We start from the raw sequence: 18,256 nt of genomic DNA on the forward strand, positions 1-18,256 counted from the left end.
TGATCTTCTGCAGCTATTGGGTTTCTCCTAGTGACTCACTGGCAATGAAGATTATCAGACAGTGATTTCTTTGGGAGAGAGACAGAGAGTAGAGAGAGATTCATGGTAGTGTAAGTAAAGCCTAAAGGTGATATTTTGGTTAAAACTAAGTATTTCGTGTAAAGGTTTTAAATATGTATAGGCCAGGGATCCCGGTCTATGAACAAGATTCCTACTGAACAGTGAACAAACACTATAGCAAATAAAAGTATTAGTCTACTATCAGAAGACATAACATAATATTTAACAAGAAATTAACTTACTGCACCCAGCTTTAGGACAACTGTAGGACCAATTTCTAGATTCTAAGCATCAATAGTGCTTATTTGAATTAAAAATCACAAAAAACTAATTAAAGTTGTATATTGTCAGACGTTGAAACTGATAGTAGGCTAATCAGAGTGAATGTCTTGCAGCCACTATAACTGAACATAGCTGAACTGAACATATTCTTGATCATGTTTCTGTAAAAATAAGCTTAGTCTTCATTCCACTGGAAGACAATTCACTATTGGGCATTTTACAAGATAGGCCTACTGTAACTTCTCTAGACAATAGACAGTGTAGTACTAGTTATAATACATTTTAAATAAGTAAATACCGTTTTTCATTGTTTGATTATAGTTTCCATACAGTTTTCATCAAGCTTCAGTAGGAAGTACTCTGCTCTTCAGCGACTCTTAAGTTACCTTGGCAATAGTTACCTTGATGACATAAGTTGTATGTAGGCACTAGGCAGTTAGCAGGGAGCCTCCCGGTGTCGGAAAGGAGTAGCTGCAGCAAATGACTGTGCACTGCCCTTTTGAACATTTGATTTTGAAATTCAGTCAGACTCCTTACAGGAGCCAAGATACATACACGAGTGTACTTGAAGGCAGATCCGTTATTCAGTACAGTCTATACAACACATTAATAGTATACTTATAGGCGTACATCTCATTAGTAGTCATAAATTAACCATTTTATGTGGTGTAGTGATATGCTTTGGCAACATTGGTCCTCCTCTTCCATTTGTCTATTGGATGGAATGTTGTTTAAAAAAGTTGATGGCCAATGGGGCGCCATTGGAAGCAACTGTGCATAGATCAATCTGAAAATAAAAACAAAGGACAGAAATCACCTGAAGAAATCCCATAACATTTATTTGACTACAATGATTTCAAATAGGTAGCCTATTACAGTAGTCTTTTTTGTCATTTCATCTTATTATACCAACAGCATAATTACCACCCGGCATCTTGACCTCACCATCACTCAGACTACATAATTTACTGTATTATGAATAAACCAGCAGATATATACAGATAGTTTTCATTTACAGTGCATCAGGATGAATTACTTGTAATCATTGTGCTACTGCACTGAGTTTACATTTAATGTTTCCCTTTATGTAAAATAAGGCTACAGGGAATGTGAATCAACACGTCCATCATCATAAAGTATTTACATTTAAAAATACTAACTTAACAGCAGGTACATATTCAAGTTGACTTGATTAAACATTCACTAGATAAATCTTGCTATTATGTCTAGTGTAGTATTGTGTCTAGATTGTACAGATAAAACTGTCACACATAAATAAAACATACATACAGCTAATTAGGGCACACAGTAAAATCATTAGTGTTTATTTAACTTGGTGTACAAATGGAATCAAACTGTGCCTCCCTTTTTAATGTTGACTTATTAAGATTACCATCAAGTTGACATTTAGTGCCTTTTTCCAATCTTTGTTAAGAATGTAAAAGTTTGCAACATGTGTGTGTTGCTCATGCAGGCATTGAAGCAAGTGTCCATTGTAATTTAGGTCATTTTGACCTTCCGATGGACAAAGATGGGAATGCAGATGGAAACGAGATATATGTCTACAGTACCTTTACCGGATTTCCCGTGTCAGGTATTTGAGGAAGCTCAAAACATCAACTTGGTGGTTATCTAAATCAAAAATATATTTGGAGCTGGATCCAGTGTGCGGACTCTGTTCTCTTTTAATATTTGTCGCTGACGTCAATAAATGATGGCATGACACTTCAAATGATAGCTAGGCTTTTTAACTTTGGATGTGTGTGCTATATTTACTTATTCCCTACAGACAGATTCCAGCGATGATGCCATCTGGAGAGAAGACTCGACCTCCAAGCCAGGATCTGAGCTCAGTTTCATGTCCAAGCTCTTCTCAACTATGGGAACTGGTCTAGACTCTATGGCCCATTTTCCACTTTCGTTCTAGAACTGGTTCCATTCTAGATTATTGGAACCTTCGTGCTTTCAGGGTACCAGCAGCCATTTTTGGTTCCAGTTCTGAACCAACTTTTAAGGTTCTGAATTTTTCATTTTCAGTGGAAACACTCTGAACTGGTTCAATATTAGGCAGGAAAAGTGTTGGAAAGGGGGCCTATCTGCCATCTTGATTGCAAGAGCGGTAGAGCGCAGAGAATTATGTTGGTTCCATTTGTTTGCTCTCAGAGATAATGAACACTTAGGATTTGACAATGTAATGTAGGTGGAACAAAGCAGTGCCAGGAATTTACAGTACAGATATCTTAGGACTGGACAACCAGAGAATGTAGGCACTAGGCAGATTTGGTACAATGTCCATTTATAAATCGACAACAACTAACAACAATTACATAATTTCATCATGTCTTTAAAATCCCAGTGGAGAAAAAATAAATTTCTCAAACTCTAAGGTATTTCCAAGAGGTTGTGTTGAGCATAAACATCCTCTGTGATCCTGTACACCTCAGAGATGAGCGGCAGGGCATCGCCTAGCATGGCCACCACCTGCTCCGGGGTACCTACATTCATCACTTCAAAAAACGTAGCGCGGTACGGCAGAAAACGGAATGCTGTGCCCGCAGCCGTACGTACAACCCAGGGATGGTGCTGGGCCAGGGATACATTGTATGACTCTGCACACATGGCTGAGGTCTTACAGTCTTCTGTACTGGTACGGAGACGCTCCAGGAACAACTCCAACCATCTCAGGGCACGGTGGAGTCTTAACAGGGTGCGGCAGCCTGACTCTGGGTGACTGCCCTTCTTGCTGATGTCCACCAGTTCATTCTCCAACTCATATTTGACCATAGACTGGATGGTGACATAGTGGGAACCATTCTCACCGTTGAGGAAGTTGACTAGGATCTGGATTTTATTGACAGCATCCTTGGAGATGAAGCTGAACACACTGCCCAGGCTATTCATAAACCTATATAAATATAAAAAATAACATAATGTAAAGTGGTAGCCTGGTCCATTACAGCATGAAGTACAACTGCTCAATGATGGCAGCAAATGTTACTCTGCATTGGGATAAATATTCAGTCTTTTTTGCATGGCAAACAGAAAGTAGAGGCAGAAAACCAGGACAATTAAGGGTTGACCTATTGTTGTAACTCTAAACTACTTACCTTACTAGCCCACGCCACCCGGCAATATAGTGCTCAATGGAGACTTCTTTATTTTCCGACAGACATTCATTGAACGTGTCGAGAACTTCTTTTAAGGAGAATTTCTGTTCATCCACTGCCACAGAATCAGCCATGGTACTGTCAGCACAGAAACGGTTAATCTATCCCGGAAGTGCTATGGATAGATGAAAAGACAAAATAACAAATGAATGACTTGAATGAATTTTGAGGTTGCAACGTACCTACAGCTGTGTAGCCTTGCAATCAAAGCACCTTAAATGCAGCTAGTAAAATTGACAGTGGACACGGCGTTCATTGCTTTTCCTATTTTCTTCTGACGACGAGCGACGATTTGTCGCTACTCGCTTTGATCTTCTGCGGTATGATTATTCATGCTGGTCGTATGACGGTGTCGCATGTTGAAAATAGTATATCTACAAACCCACGGCCCGTCGGTAATGCGACAGGCTGTGAGCTTGTAGATCTTCTTGCGCGCCACCTCCGTACGATGAAGTACCAGGCGGTAGTGGGAGAGCCCGGCCCACAACTCTGGCTGCTCGCGCTGTCATTGGCTAGTTTATTGGCAGGCCAACGCGCTGTGTTCACTTCACTACTTTCACCTTTCACTTGCTACGCTATCTTTGTGCTATGACACCATCGTTAACTCTAGTTTAATAATGAAAAAATAGTTAACATTTACGCCGTATAAAAATCCTTTGCTAATAATGGTATAGTACTATTATATTTACACATTACTACATCTACATGATAGTATTATACTGTTTCATTAATAATGACGCAAATTTACAGAGCAAATCTAACCCCGCGTCACCAGACTTTCCACCAATCACACCGCGACGACACATTGGGGCTATGGGATTCAGCAACCTCTTGAATGAACAGTCCCGGGGACGCAGGAAGATAATAAACATCTTTTTGTAAACAAAGTGTTGTTCTGTGCAAACAGCCAGCCCATCCCGGGTAACCTATAGTTGGCACTTATCGATCTACTAAATTCCATTTTTTGGAAAAAAGAATAACCATGCCTGAAATCAAAGTAACACCATTGGGTAAGTGCTGTTGCTTGCTAACTTGCTACTTGGCTAACGCTAGCCAACATTCAAATATCAACAGCGGTCTTAATGTTAACTTCAGTTATTACTAACTTTAGCTACCATGGTGGAAAGTGGCTCACTCTCACGTCATACGATTTAAAAAGATTGAAAAATAAATAAATAACCCTACTGGTTGTGTTTATATACTTCTCTTCTTGTTACTTGCTGTCTCAACAAGGTGCTGGACAAGATGTTGGTCGCAGCTGCATCCTTGTGTCAGTGGGAGGCAAGAACATCATGCTGGATTGTGGGATGCACATGGGATACAATGACGATGTAAGTCTAGTTACCAAACCTGTTTTTATTGTGCAGTGTTATTTTTTATTGTGTTGTGATTGTGTACAACTTGTGTTATATGTGTTGTTTGTGTCACCCCAGGAAGAGTAGCTGCTACTTCGGTGGCAGCTAATCCATCTGAATAAAATAATAAATACCAAGTCTGGACATCTGATTTGGAGCAGGAGCAGAGATTCTATCCACATAAACACCCCACGCCCCACCCAGACAAAATATTTTCCTCACAATTTTATAATTAAGCCAATTCCAAGTTCCCCTGCCTCTCTACAGTGCTCCATGTCTGCTAATCCCCACATTAGGTCATTGGGAGGGTGAAGATCGCCACGAGTCTCCTCCAATATCTCCAATCTGTTAAGCCAACCATCTTTTCACCTGACAGTCACTGAAGAGCCTCACATGTCTTAATTTTTGTTAACCAAGAGTTGTCTTATACAATATGTACATCATTGAGGTCTGAACAGCTCGTCTCTCTCAAGGTCCATTCTTGTGTTCTCTAAAAGTTACACGAGAAATTCTCCATTGTCTATGGGGCTCGCACCAAACATGTCATGTTTGTGCGATTCCCCGTACCACCCGTCCATGCCAAACAATTCCTGCCCTGTGCATGCTAAGCTGGACTTAAATAGCCCTCTCTTCTGACAGCTGGAATGAGCTGGCTTCTGCTTCCGGCCAGGCGCTTTAAAATAAAAGTTTAGCCTTCTCTGGGTCTGTTACACAATATGGTAGATAACATGATTTTGTAACGAGAATATTGCACAACACAATCCTTGATCGATACTCTGTATTATCATTCCAGAGACGCTTCCCTGACTTCTCCTACATAACCCAAAACGGACGCCTGACAGAATTTTTGGACTGCGTAATCATTAGGTTTGTTAATATCTATTCTAATACCATAACTTTCATATGCACACACACACGCGTGCGTGTTCAGGCATTTTATATGTTACTGTGTTTCCTAGCCATTTCCACCTGGACCATTGTGGTGCTCTGCCTTACATGAGTGAGATGGTGGGCTACGATGGACCCATCTACATGACCCACCCCACCAAGGCCATTTGTCCCATTTTGCTGGAAGACTTCAGGAAGATCACCGTTGACAAAAAGGGAGAGACCAACTTCTTCACTTCGCAAATGATCAAAGATTGCATGAAGAAAGTGATTCCTTTAAACCTGCATCAAACTGTCCAGGTGAATGAAAAACTTTTATTTTTGAGTGGTGCAACCACTCCCTTAACCCATTCTGACCTGGGATCAGATTCATACGAGGTTTCCACTGGACACACATTGGTCTGATTAACCCATTCTGACCTGAGATCAGATTCTAGAAATGTCAGTCGCTCTTCGTTTTTCAAAAATAGCAGACCTACAAGCTCGTATCGCGCCACTCGGTGGCGCGATATGAGCTTGTAGATCTGCTATTTTTCAATAGCTAAAGCATAACATGATGCTGACACCAAAATGGGTGTCCGTTCAGAATGGGTTAAGGAGCTATGTGTGTGGGTGGCTGGCTGGCTGGCTGGGTGTCTGTTTTTCACCACCTGTGCATAACCTAACGCGCACACACACACACACACACGTATTAACTGTATATATGATGCTTTCGGGTGTGCCAGTACAATACAGTGACAGTACAGTAGAGGGACCGCCAAACGATAACACTGTCATTTCTCAACCGTTTCGGACGCGTGGCGGCTTGCCGGAACCGGCGGGAAAAGAGATTTTCTACAACAGTCAGCGTGGACAGAAACAAGACGGCACAGTTAAAACAGCACAGGCAGCAAGATTCGCACTATAATATAAAAGCCCCGGGTTTACTTCCCTGCATTTCCTTTTTCACATATATTTTATATTTATTTGAAATATCTTACTTTAATTTCATAATGGAAATCATGGCGGTTGGATCCGACTCAAACAGTCCCCAAATACATCATAGACTCTGAGATTCACATCGGTGCTACACCAATATTACATCCTCTTGTTTTTCTCTGTGTTTCCCTTTTTATCAAGCTGCTTTTTTTAATTCATTTTTAATTCTGTATATGACAGATGACTGAAATGTGTTTTTTGCATAATACATAGTATGTCTGTAATAATACCATTTAAAATAATATGGTATATAACAAGGTACAATTTTGATATGTCCAGATATCCATTCACACACATTGGTAGTACACTAGCTGCTCAGCTTCTTTCATGACACGGGGTTTTCCATTTTGGTGAATGCATACAGGTGGACGATGAGCTGGAGATCAAGGCTTACTATGCAGGCCATGTTCTGGGAGCTGCCATGGTGCTCATCAAAGTAGGATCAGAGTCTGTGGTCTACACTGTGAGTATAACCCATTCTGACCTGAGATCAGATTCTAAAAATGTCTTCTACATCCTGACAGTTTTCATTCTGACCTGAGATCAGATTCTAAAAATGTCTTCTATGTCAGTCGCTCTGGCGCGCTACGAGCTTCCCGCCCAAAATGGGATAAACGACAAGCTGGCTTATATTAGAATCCGTGAATTTGATTAGCATGGTCTTACTGTCAAATCTCTTTAACATTCAGGGAGATTACAACATGACGCCTGACAGGCATTTAGGGTAAGTGGTATTTATGGAAATTCACAATGATAAAGGTTATGGTTAATCGTCTTCATACAGCCTCTTGACCTGCCACATATTGTATGTTGCATTTCTGAAGTGCTGCGTGGATTGACAAGTGTCGTCCAGACCTCCTCATTTCGGAGTCCACATATGCCACCACCATCCGTGACTCAAAACGATGTAGGGAGAGGGACTTTCTGAAGAAAGTGCACGAGACAGTAGAGCGAGGAGGAAAGGTAAGTACACTGTACAGTTGAATGATTAACCGCTTTCAGCCTGGCCTTCCTATTTTGGGCATAGGGTTATAGGCAAAAAGAAAAAGATTACAAGTTCACCAAGTGTGAGCTTGTACTGTAGATGTTTTTCATCTCCAATTCACTTCCAGGATAGAAGATTATATATATATTATATTGCTAATGTTCTGTTTGTAGGTTCTCATTCCAGTTTTTGCCCTTGGGAGAGCACAGGAACTCTGCATCCTATTGGAAACATTTTGGTAAGGCTGGTCTTTAACTTGAACTTTAACCTAATAGGACTCGATATCTATTATTCTGTAGCTGTGCACCCACCTTTTTGTCTAGGCGTCTGAAAACAAATAAGTTTCTCCCAAAGCGACAAACAAAAGACAAAACTGTCTTATGACATCATGAAGAGACGCATTTTATGGCACTGCTCTGAGTGGGAGACCAAGAGGGAAAGCTAAGCCTCAGGGTAATTTGAGAAATTAGCACATTTCATGGTTCATAAATTAATTCTAATTTGGAAAATCTCATTTGGGCAGTAAATTGGTCCATTTTTTACAACGGGAAATTGGTGGCATTTACAAAGATTGAAGTTAACAGAGTGCACAGGAATTCTATTTGATTGTAGAATTTATTTCAATTTTTATGTATTAACTAACCTCTACCCCCAACACATAAAACACACAGCATGAAAGGACCAGTGGGTATGAGCTCTAATTATGCCTACTGAGGAGGTTGTATACAGTATGCATCTATTATTATGTAGTATATGTATGTATTATGTAATATACTGTAATATACTGTATTTTCATATTGTCATATTTCTTTTTATCAAAATCACTCATGCCAAATTACCTGCAAACCTTTTTGACATTGTGCTCACCCATTCACTAAGCCTGTTATGAATGTTAGATGTCCGTACTGAGTACACTACTGTTTTTAGTTGTAACAGAGAGGTTTCCTCTTATTCCACAGGGAGAGAATGAACCTGAAAGCCCCAATGTACTTCTGCACGGGGCTGACGGAGAAGGCCAATCACTACTACAAGCTCTTCATAACATGGACCAACCAGAAGATTCGCAAAACCTTTGTACAGAGAAACATGTTTGAATTCAAGCATATCAAGGCCTTTGATCGCACCTATGCGGATAATCCTGGACCTATGGTACGACTGTTTCGTGTTTTCTCTCTCTCTCCCTCTCCCTCTCCCTCTCTAGAAAATGACACGGTGGTATTCGTACATTAGTTCATTGGTCTGAACTGAATTATACTAATTTATTTGTAGGTGGTGTTTGCCACACCAGGTATGCTTCATGCTGGCCAGTCTTTGCAAATCTTCAAGAAGTGGGCTGGCAATGAGAAGAACATGGTGAGTGTCACTCGGAACAGGGAGACCTTTAACCCATTTAGGCCTGACGTCGAAAAAATAAATAAATAGCAGACCTACAAGCTCGTAGCGCGCCACTCGGTGGCTCGCTATGAGCTTGTAGATCTGCTATTTTTCAATAGCTAAATTACAACATAATGTTTAAAACACCAAAAGGGGTTCCCGCCAAGACTGTGCTTGAAATGTAACTAGAATTTCTTTGTACCAGGTAATCATGCCGGGGTATTGCGTTCAAGGCACAATTGGACACAAGATCTTGAACGGGCAGCGGAAACTGGAAATTGAAGGAAGAGCAACGGTAAATCATCTTTTTTATTTTTATTGTCATATAGGGTAGGAGGAATATACTGTATAGACAGAGTAACAGCTGACCTAGCTACAGTATGTCACATGTTGCGTACACTGTATCATGGGACACATCATGGGTGCTGCCTCATGACTCCTGTTCCCTGTTATCCCCTCTCTTTTCCCTGTCTTCTCCCTGCATATGATCCAGACATTCCTTAAAGCTCTAATCCATAACATGAATTCCCTAATCGAACCTGAGTCTCCTGAACATGTGCCAAAAAAAATTAACCCCTGGGCAGCGTTAACAGAGGGCACACCTTGCTCAGGAGAGATATTGCAATTTGAGCTTCAGGCGTTTCCACTTTTCAGACTTGCCAGTAAGCGGTCCTACCCAACTAAACTACAGGGTCTAAATGTCTATAGAAGCGCAGGTAGACCAACTACAACCACTGCATTTGTCTTATGTATTGTATTCACCCTGGTGTCCCTATTTTGGTCATTTTAGGTGATCTATTTTTCTTCAATATTTAAAAGAATAGTGAAAATAGATGAACATTTTCACAATGTGTCATGACTCATGAGTCATAACTCATGATGCAACGCATTTTACCATGGCTTTAGGGTTTTTTTTTTTTTTAAGATATTTTTTTTGCGGCTTACGCCTTTTATTGATTTTGGAAGGGACAGACAGTAGGCTGACAGGAAACGGGAGAGAGATGGGGGGATGACATGCAGTAAAGGCCGTGTCGGGTCCGGGAGTCGAACCCGCGGCACACTGCGACTGGATTACCAGTCCGGTGCCCAGACCGTTACGCTACGGCCTGGGCCGGCTTTAGGGGTTTTAATTTACTTTCACATTGTGTCTGTCTCTTTCAGTTGGAAGTGAAGCTACAGGTGGAGTACATGTCCTTCAGTGCCCATGCAGACGCCAAGGGCATCATGCAGCTCATCCTCATGGCGGAGCCTCGGAACATGCTCCTGGTCCACGGAGAGGCCGTGAAGATGGAGTTCCTCAAGGGCAAAATTGAACAGGAGTTCAGTGAGTGCAACCTCACTCTTTAACCACTAGAACTCCTATGTTGTTGTACAGTATGTCCAACCACACGGAGAAAACAGTGTGGGCACAGATAAAGTGTGGGTGTGTCTCACTCTGATCACACTGCGACACAGATTCATGGTGTTAGATCTGAGACCCGCCACAGGCGGGTGGAGCTTCTAGTACTATATAAAGCATTAACAGCTCACTGTTAGCCAGAGTTAACACTTAAAAAAGAAACCTCCAGTAGATGGCGGCATTAGCCAATAAATCTTAATTCATGTGAGTACAATCAGACACTCGTATCTAATTCACAGGTGATTACCTGAGCAGCTACTGTAATTGTAGTTGGCCTATAAGGGGGAAAAGACAAGGCAGACCTGATAATCAAAGAACTTCCTGAAGAATATGTCACGTCCATCAGTGTAACATGCATCTACCTAAACGTGATTTTGTCATTCACCAAAAGACAATGAATGTTTGCCTACTGTCAAATTCCAGTACACAGTGAGTGGGCATTCTTTTGTTGTTGTATTTCTTTCTTCACTGCATAAAGGGTACTATAATACAGTATCTGTTCCAAACAGTGCTAGAGCTAACGGAGGAGTTTACAGAAACAAAAACAAACTACAGTATGTAATTTGTTCTGTAGTGATACCTCCCGCAAGGTCATGTATTTATTCTGAACATCACTGAATGACACCAGTAATACCTGATCATGCACTGACCATTTCAGCTTGGAGCAGGTTTGCATCATTAACACTGTGATGTATGATGTCTTTGTGTATTCCAGGTATAAACTGCTTCATGCCAGCTAATGGTGAAACCGTGACTGTCCCCACCAACCCTAGTGTACCAGTGGACATCTCACTGAATCTGCTCAAGAGGGAAATGGCTCTTGTGGGTGTGTCCTGTTTGCAGTTTCAAAACCCTTTTATTACACTGCATTACACTTTGAGATCATATCCAGTAAAGACGTGAGAAAACGGATGAACTTAAGAAATATTCAATATTTTTAACTGTCATGGCTAAAAGCCATGACAAAGGCTTTTTAAAACTCGGAGTGCCTTGGAATCTTTTAGTTCACCCATTTTTCTCACACATGGATGTCATCCAACTACTACAAGGGAAGGAACTTAAATAGGTTTACCTATTATTGAACCCTCTCCAATAGTTTAGTATAGTTTATTAAGGATCCCCATTAGTCTACACCGTAGTGGAGACTATTCTTCCTGGGGTCCAGGCAAAAGCATCACAATACAAATCATAAAATGCAGTACAGCATGATCAATGTTGGTGAACAAACACACTAACCTAGAGAACAACATTTATATTAACAGTAACATTAACACTTACAGCACGTAGGACGCCTGAGAACGTCATAGAGTAGAGTAGAGTAGAGTTCTAAGGACGTCTGAGGACGTCCTAGCGACATCCCAGCGATGCGGGGCGAGATATTAATATTCAGAATTTTTCCTATTTATTTTTTTGGCATTTCGCTTTTCGCTTGCCGTATGCTAACGCTCAGTGCAACTATTAGCTTATTATTGACTCCCACGTTAGCGAGACGGAAAGAATGACTCGTAGCTCCTAATCCAGGGCACTCTCCGTGGTGATGAATAGAGCGATATGCTGGCACTTATTTTCTGCTCCTCATCCGTCTCTCCCGCAAAATATGAACGCTTTTTGGAGCGTAAAACAATATATTAAGATGATCGGGGATGTTGAGGTCACTTTGTAAAGTCAACTTTTTTAGGAAAGTGTTTCCGGTTCATGGCTTTCAAAGTAAAAGCGATTAGACACCTCCGGTATTCTATAGCCTATATTTTGAAGGCAGTCGGCGTACTCAATGTGTTAACAGTCAAAAACAGATTTGTTAGTCCAAAAATACCAAAATTTATTTTTACTTAATCTAATATAATTTCCTTTCCGACTATTGCTGCCTTGAGTTTCCTTTTGAAACAAAAAGTATTTCTTGTTAGAGTCAGATGTGGGGGGAACACACGCCAGTATGCAATGGCACTGTACATGACTGTTTTCTTAAGTGCATTGGTTTTGGGCAGAGGGAAAGTAAAGTGACCATTTAGTGCATGTCTAGTATTATAATCATGTCTTTCATTTGCAGCTAACAAACTGAAAGGTTTCTGTGAGAAATGCACATTCTTTAAAAACAGAATAAGGCTGTATGCCAGTCTTTCATTCACCCTCACCCATGACAGCCTGGCATGCATAGCATCAAAACAGAGCGGCTAGTCTTGCCACTTTGTTCTGAGCAAGCTGAAGTTTACTAAATTCTTGCTTTGATGCACTAAACCAGATAACAGGACAGTAGTCCACATTTAACAGAACTAGAGATGTATATTCTGATTGGTTAGCAGATGAGCACTCCTCCTAATGGCATAGATGCCATTACTCATCCTCACCACTGTATTATTGATCTGAGTGGACCATGACAGTGTTTCGTCAATAGTGACACCTAACAGTTTAAGTTTAACCTGCTCAATCGTAGCACCCTGTAAAGAGAGGCTTAATTTCTGATCTGTCCTGAGTGCATATTTAGAACCAATTACAACACATTTAGTTTTTAAAACATTTCACTTATTTTCCATAATCCATTCAGAAGCCAAGTTTAACTCCAATGAGCACCTGTTTTCAGTTTCTGGTAACTACGGAGTACGGACCACACAGAGCTTGTTCTTTTCTCTATTTAACACTACTGGTGGTTTTGTTATTGGCCTAACCTTACTGTTTCTGTTTGTTATGCATTATTTTCCATTATTTCAAAGGACCCCTTCCTGATCCAAAGAAACCTCGGACCATGCACGGAACGCTGATCATGAAAGAAAACGTATGTTATTCAGTAGATTTTTTGACTACCCAGAAAACAATATCTTAATAATTAGTAGGCTGAAAGGACTCTTTGGATTAACTTGAGATGTTGGATTACAAAGCAGTTCTAGCAGACTCTGCTACAGTATGATGCAGTTTGTCCTGTCATTCATACCAACACACTAAGCGCAATTTTAGGCTGAAGTTGGCAGCACCCAGCAGAGGATTGAGGATAAACCTGAGCCATTAGTTATTTGCAACCTTACTTTTAACCACTATTCTGTCCCTATTCTAGCTCATTTTGGGGCGGGAACCCCTCTTGGTGTTATAAACATTGTTATAATTTAGCTATTGAAAAATAGCAGATCTACAAGCTCGTAGCGCGCCACCGAGTGGCGCGCTACGAGCTTGTAGGTCTTCTATTTTTTCGTGAAAATGTGACACAAAATTGGAATATATATTTATTCAGAACGAATGTTTTTAACTCAAATCTTTGCTTCTTGGGGGGGGGGGGGGGGGGGTCCCTGAAACAACATATTTTCAGATGGGGTCGGCGACCAAATACATATAATTTTTGGGGTCCTTTTACTTATGTAGTTTACTGTAACTGTCTCATGGGTACTTGATTGACAAGACGACATTTAATCAATCCATTCTCAACTTCCCTTGAATAGAGCCTGAGGTTGGTTTCTCCAGAGCAGGCCCTGAAGGAACTTGGCCTCAACGAGCACCAATTACGCTTCACCTGCCATGTTCAGCTCCAGGACCCCCACAGCGACCCCGACACACTCCACAGAATTTACACACACCTAAAGAGGTGAGGGGGGGGGGGGGAGCAGGGGGAGAATGGGAGGACCACAAATACCTTCACAAGTAAAACACAGTTATGCAGTTCACTTTAAGGAACATTTCACATCGTCCCTACTTTTGTTTTCCTTGATAAATCACATTCCTTCTTTTCTCCTACCTTCATCCTCTAGTTCTTATCCTTATCTACGTATATTTAAAAAAATAACGGTTTTACAGGAATTTCTTATTCATCTCTTATTTTCTTAAATGCCCGCCATATTGAATATTCTGGCGATGAAGGGATTTTTGTCACGCGCATAGTCCAATTAATCTAGAGAGAACGGGTGTTCCATTGGTCAGTCTTCCATTCAAACTGTCTTTGAAAAAGAATAGATTATGTCATAAAATGATCAATAATGGGATAAAATCATATTGGGGCAAAAAGGTGAATTATGCTTGCATTACATTTATACTGAAATGTACAAATTTGTATTTGTATTTGTTTGTGCTACAGTGTGTTAAAAGGTTACACCGTCCAGCACCTCCCTGACAGTACGGTCATGGTGGAATCTATAGTCATCAAAGTGTCATCTTCAGCTGAAGACACCAACACAAAGGTCCTCCTGCTCTCCTGGAGTTATCAGGTAATTCGAAGCACATTTGGCTGAAATAGACTTTTCTGATATCTGGCGTGATCATTTAAATCTAAGCTATTAGGGGTTGGTTTTTCCACACTGTTAAATCACTCTGGATTTTACATTGTAATACTGGATTTTTAACCACTTAGTGTCAAACTTTTAATTACCTTTTTTTTTTTTTTCTTTTGGTATTCAGACAGCCAGCAATGAGTAATTACATTTTTTTTAAATACTGAAAAAATATTGCTTATAGCAGCTTTAAACCCTATATATTTTGTGGACTGCGGTCCCCCAGGGGTCTGTACTTGGTGCTCTCCTTTTTGTCCCTGTACACCAAATGTCTTCGCTGACAATAGCTGATCTGCAAGTTCACATCAGCTAATCTGAGCTTGTAGATCACCTATTTTAGCCAAATATTTGCCTACATGCCTAAAATAAGGATTAATGATGCTTGTGGGGGTCATGTGGTTAAAACCTAAGGGCTGAAAGCAGAGAGACTTTATTTTAATTATTTTCTAGTAAGTGACTTATTGGTGGGCTCTGTGTGCATGTGCCATACAATTACAATTTACAATTTAGGCATTTAGCAGACGCTCTTAATCCAGAGCGACTTACATTTAAGCAAGAACAAAAGCATGGGAATACATCACATAAAAGCATTTATCAATATCATGAAACATGCGTAAGCTAAGAAAGTAACAGTGGAATATCTATATAATGAAACTATACATACACTATACAAATAAACTATACATATTTACTACTATGCTATACATATGTACTATGGCGTGCTATGACTATATACAATACAATTATAGTGCTGTCTACATAACATGCTATAAGTCTGTGTCAAATGCTATCTAAGCCAACAGAAATGCTATCTAAGGGGTTAGGGTAAGTGCTATGGGCCATGATGGAGTCTGAAAAGGTGGGTTTTCAGGCTACGGCGGAAGATTGGGAGTGATGCTGCAGTTCTGACTGCAATGGGAAGTGCATTCCACAGTTTTGGAGCCAGCTGCCCAGAGTGCTGAATAAGCCCTTACGTATTACAGTATGCATGGTATCTGACACCAAAACGTGTTGCAATGTTTCTTCGTGATTTCAGGTTAAGACTAATCACTACTTATCAGTGTTTATAATCAGGGCTGCACATAAGCGGTGCGCCAGTGCGCATGCCTCGTCAAAATTAAAAATGCTGTCAATCAAGCACCGGGAAGCGCTTCTGCGTACCGACAGCTGGGGCCGCCCAGAATGATAATTATGGCCAGAATAACCACTAGTAAATTCTGTGGCGAGAGCATTTCCCACCGACTGCCACTCAAAGTGGCTACTGGCCAATCACAGCACGTCTTGCGAGAGTGCACTGGCCATTGTGGCCAATCACAGCGCGTCCTTACTCAAACGTGGGAGGATTTACTACGGAGAAAAAGTTACCTGACACATTATTCTTACAGTATTACAGCCAAACTCTCGTCAAAATGTCCAAGAAGCAAGCGCCATTAAGTAACTATTTTGGTGTTACAGCACCACCACCTCCAAAGAGACGCCAAACGGAACCACCACCTGAACCGCACAGAAAACGTGTGTTTGCGGAAAAGTGGTTGGATGATGTCGGCTGGCTCCAAACTAATGCTTTGATGTGGCGCAAAATATGTCGTGAGCATCCCAATCTGGCCGATAAAAACTGCATCTTTTATACAGGGACAAAGAATTTCAGTCACCCAGCTTTTATCGTAAAGTCGGGTAGTGTACATTATTTATTTTGCACCAAGGAGCCATGTGTGTCTGACTGTCTGACTCTGTGTTGACTGTGTACATCGCCTCGGCTAAAAACAAAAGGGAAGCCTGACTTATGCTTCGCTGTACGACGTGTCGTATGTTAAACAAATAGCTGATCTGCAAGCTCACAACGTTGTGAGCTAGTAGATTGGCTATTTAAATAAAAAAGTATCTAAATATATTGCTTTGATGCTCATATTATCCTTAGGAAGTATTAAGAGGTTTGTATTAGAATATGCATATAGGGCTGGAATACACATGGACCTATAGCTGCAATTTGCAACTCTAGATTTCTTTTTATAATGGGATGAATCTAGAGTTGCAATACTCTCCATTGACTCCCCAGTCCCCACTTATCCAATAAATATTGTTTTGCTATAAGTTATTCATGCATCCCTCTTTTATCCATCCGGCGAGATGGGTCGCCGCATTTTAGGAGCACCAAGTAACTCCTCCAGGTGCTCCTCTGACCTCTAGACCAAAAAAGTTGTGTGCAGCCCTGTTTATAATATCATAATACCAATGTGTTATTGTTTACAATTTTGTGGCAACAAAATTGGAAGCACACAGTTGTCTATAGAATGTAATTGTAGCTGAAGCATTTCATATTTTCCATTCACTGAAACAAAGGACACCAATTCGAAACACTAAAGTAGAATAGCTGTCACGGTTTCACCATTCGATAGGGTGTGTGTTCTGACTTTTTAATCACATATTATCACGTATTTTTACATTTGTTATAACCTCAAGATATTAACGCATGAATCATCATACTGATGATTTGTTCTAAACCGGAACAAAGTTTCAAAGCCGAATCAAATAAATTCTCCTACAGTGCTTATTATTAACTTCCTGTTCTGCTGTACTTTGTCAGGATGAAGACCTGGGGAGCTTCCTTTCTACTCTCCTGAAAAAAGGGATTCCTTCTGGATTGTGCTGAAATATCACAAACCAAAGATGTGTAAAGATGATCAAACATCAAACTGCATCGTCAGTGATGAAGGTCATCCAGTGTAGGCACATTAAATGAGCCAAGATGGACTGTATAGTAGATCTACATGCTTGTGTTCTGAACTTGTACATCAGTGATTGTCACCAAGAGATTTGGTGTTTGAGGGGGGAAAAGGAGCATACCAAGACGAGTACAGCGCCAACTCGGGTCAAGTTTCTTAAGTGGAGAGTCTTCAAGGGGCTAAATGTTCCCTGACATTGTGTACATTTTATAGATCGCCGGTATCTTTTGTTTGTATCTTTGGAGAGATAAGTTCACCATTGTTAATTTAGATGTACCTGCCAAGGGCCTAGAAATAAAACATGTAAATTATTTCTTTTGCTTTGGATATTGTACAAATGCCAAATTCACTAAACCTATATTAAAAAAGACAGTTTAGAAATACTTCAATTTTTGTGTTATTTTTATACATGCTAGATGATATGTATGAGTATATTAAATTTGATTATACAGGAACAGACATCAAAGCTATCAAATAGGACAAAACAAATACAGCTGAAATCAATAATATATCAGTATTCTGATATTAACCTGTGGGCCACATGAAGTGTAGGTGGGGGCCTCGTGTGTGGCCCCCGGGCCTCCAGTTGCCCATGTATGCTGTAGACTATATTGATGAATTAACAAATTGTGGTACCAATTTAATTCCACTGGCATGGTGTATACTGTAGGCCTACATTCTTTCCCCTCTGTACCTGTTGAAGTTCTCTTAATACTACCTAGGTATCCAAATTACTAAAGACTTCTCTTCACTTTTCAAGGCCAACTACCCCCCTCTGCTGGCGAAACTAAAAAACAA

The 18,256-nt window shown here is 40.6% G+C and overlaps 2 protein-coding genes across 3 annotated transcripts; one reads left to right on the plus strand and one right to left on the minus strand.

The window, feature by feature from the left end:
- Window positions 1-2,496: 2,496 nt before the first annotated feature.
- On the minus strand, window positions 2,497-3,775 carry cptp (ceramide-1-phosphate transfer protein). 2 transcript variants are annotated; one of them, XM_083769267.1, is made up of 3 exons: window positions 3,723-3,775; window positions 3,450-3,624; window positions 2,497-3,247 (listed from the first exon to the last, which is right to left on the minus strand). In XM_083769267.1, exons 2-3 carry the CDS (start codon window positions 3,581-3,583, stop codon window positions 2,725-2,727), a joined length of 657 nt encoding a protein of 218 aa, XP_083625393.1. In that variant the 5' UTR covers window positions 3,584-3,624; window positions 3,723-3,775; the 3' UTR covers window positions 2,497-2,724. The 2 variants fall into 2 exon arrangements, with proteins under 2 accessions (XP_083625393.1, XP_083625392.1); XM_083769266.1 differs by lacking the exon at window positions 3,723-3,775 and having other exon boundaries at window positions 3,450-3,645.
- A 397-nt stretch (window positions 3,776-4,172) lies between these two features.
- On the plus strand, window positions 4,173-18,024 carry ints11 (integrator complex subunit 11). The gene is made up of 17 exons (XM_083769263.1): window positions 4,173-4,519; window positions 4,743-4,840; window positions 5,658-5,731; window positions 5,824-6,052; window positions 7,095-7,193; window positions 7,420-7,454; window positions 7,555-7,693; window positions 7,889-7,953; window positions 8,675-8,864; window positions 8,985-9,068; window positions 9,295-9,384; window positions 10,251-10,413; window positions 11,204-11,314; window positions 13,197-13,258; window positions 13,914-14,056; window positions 14,543-14,672; window positions 17,320-18,024. Exons 1-17 carry the CDS (start codon window positions 4,492-4,494, stop codon window positions 17,383-17,385), a joined length of 1,806 nt encoding a protein of 601 aa, XP_083625389.1. The 5' UTR covers window positions 4,173-4,491; the 3' UTR covers window positions 17,386-18,024.
- Window positions 18,025-18,256: the final 232 nt, after the last annotated feature.

The sequence above is a fragment of the Protomyctophum parallelum genome, assembly GCF_964188405.1.
Source record: "Protomyctophum parallelum genome assembly, chromosome: 7".
Classification (NCBI taxonomy): Eukaryota; Metazoa; Chordata; class Actinopteri; order Myctophiformes; family Myctophidae; genus Protomyctophum; species Protomyctophum parallelum.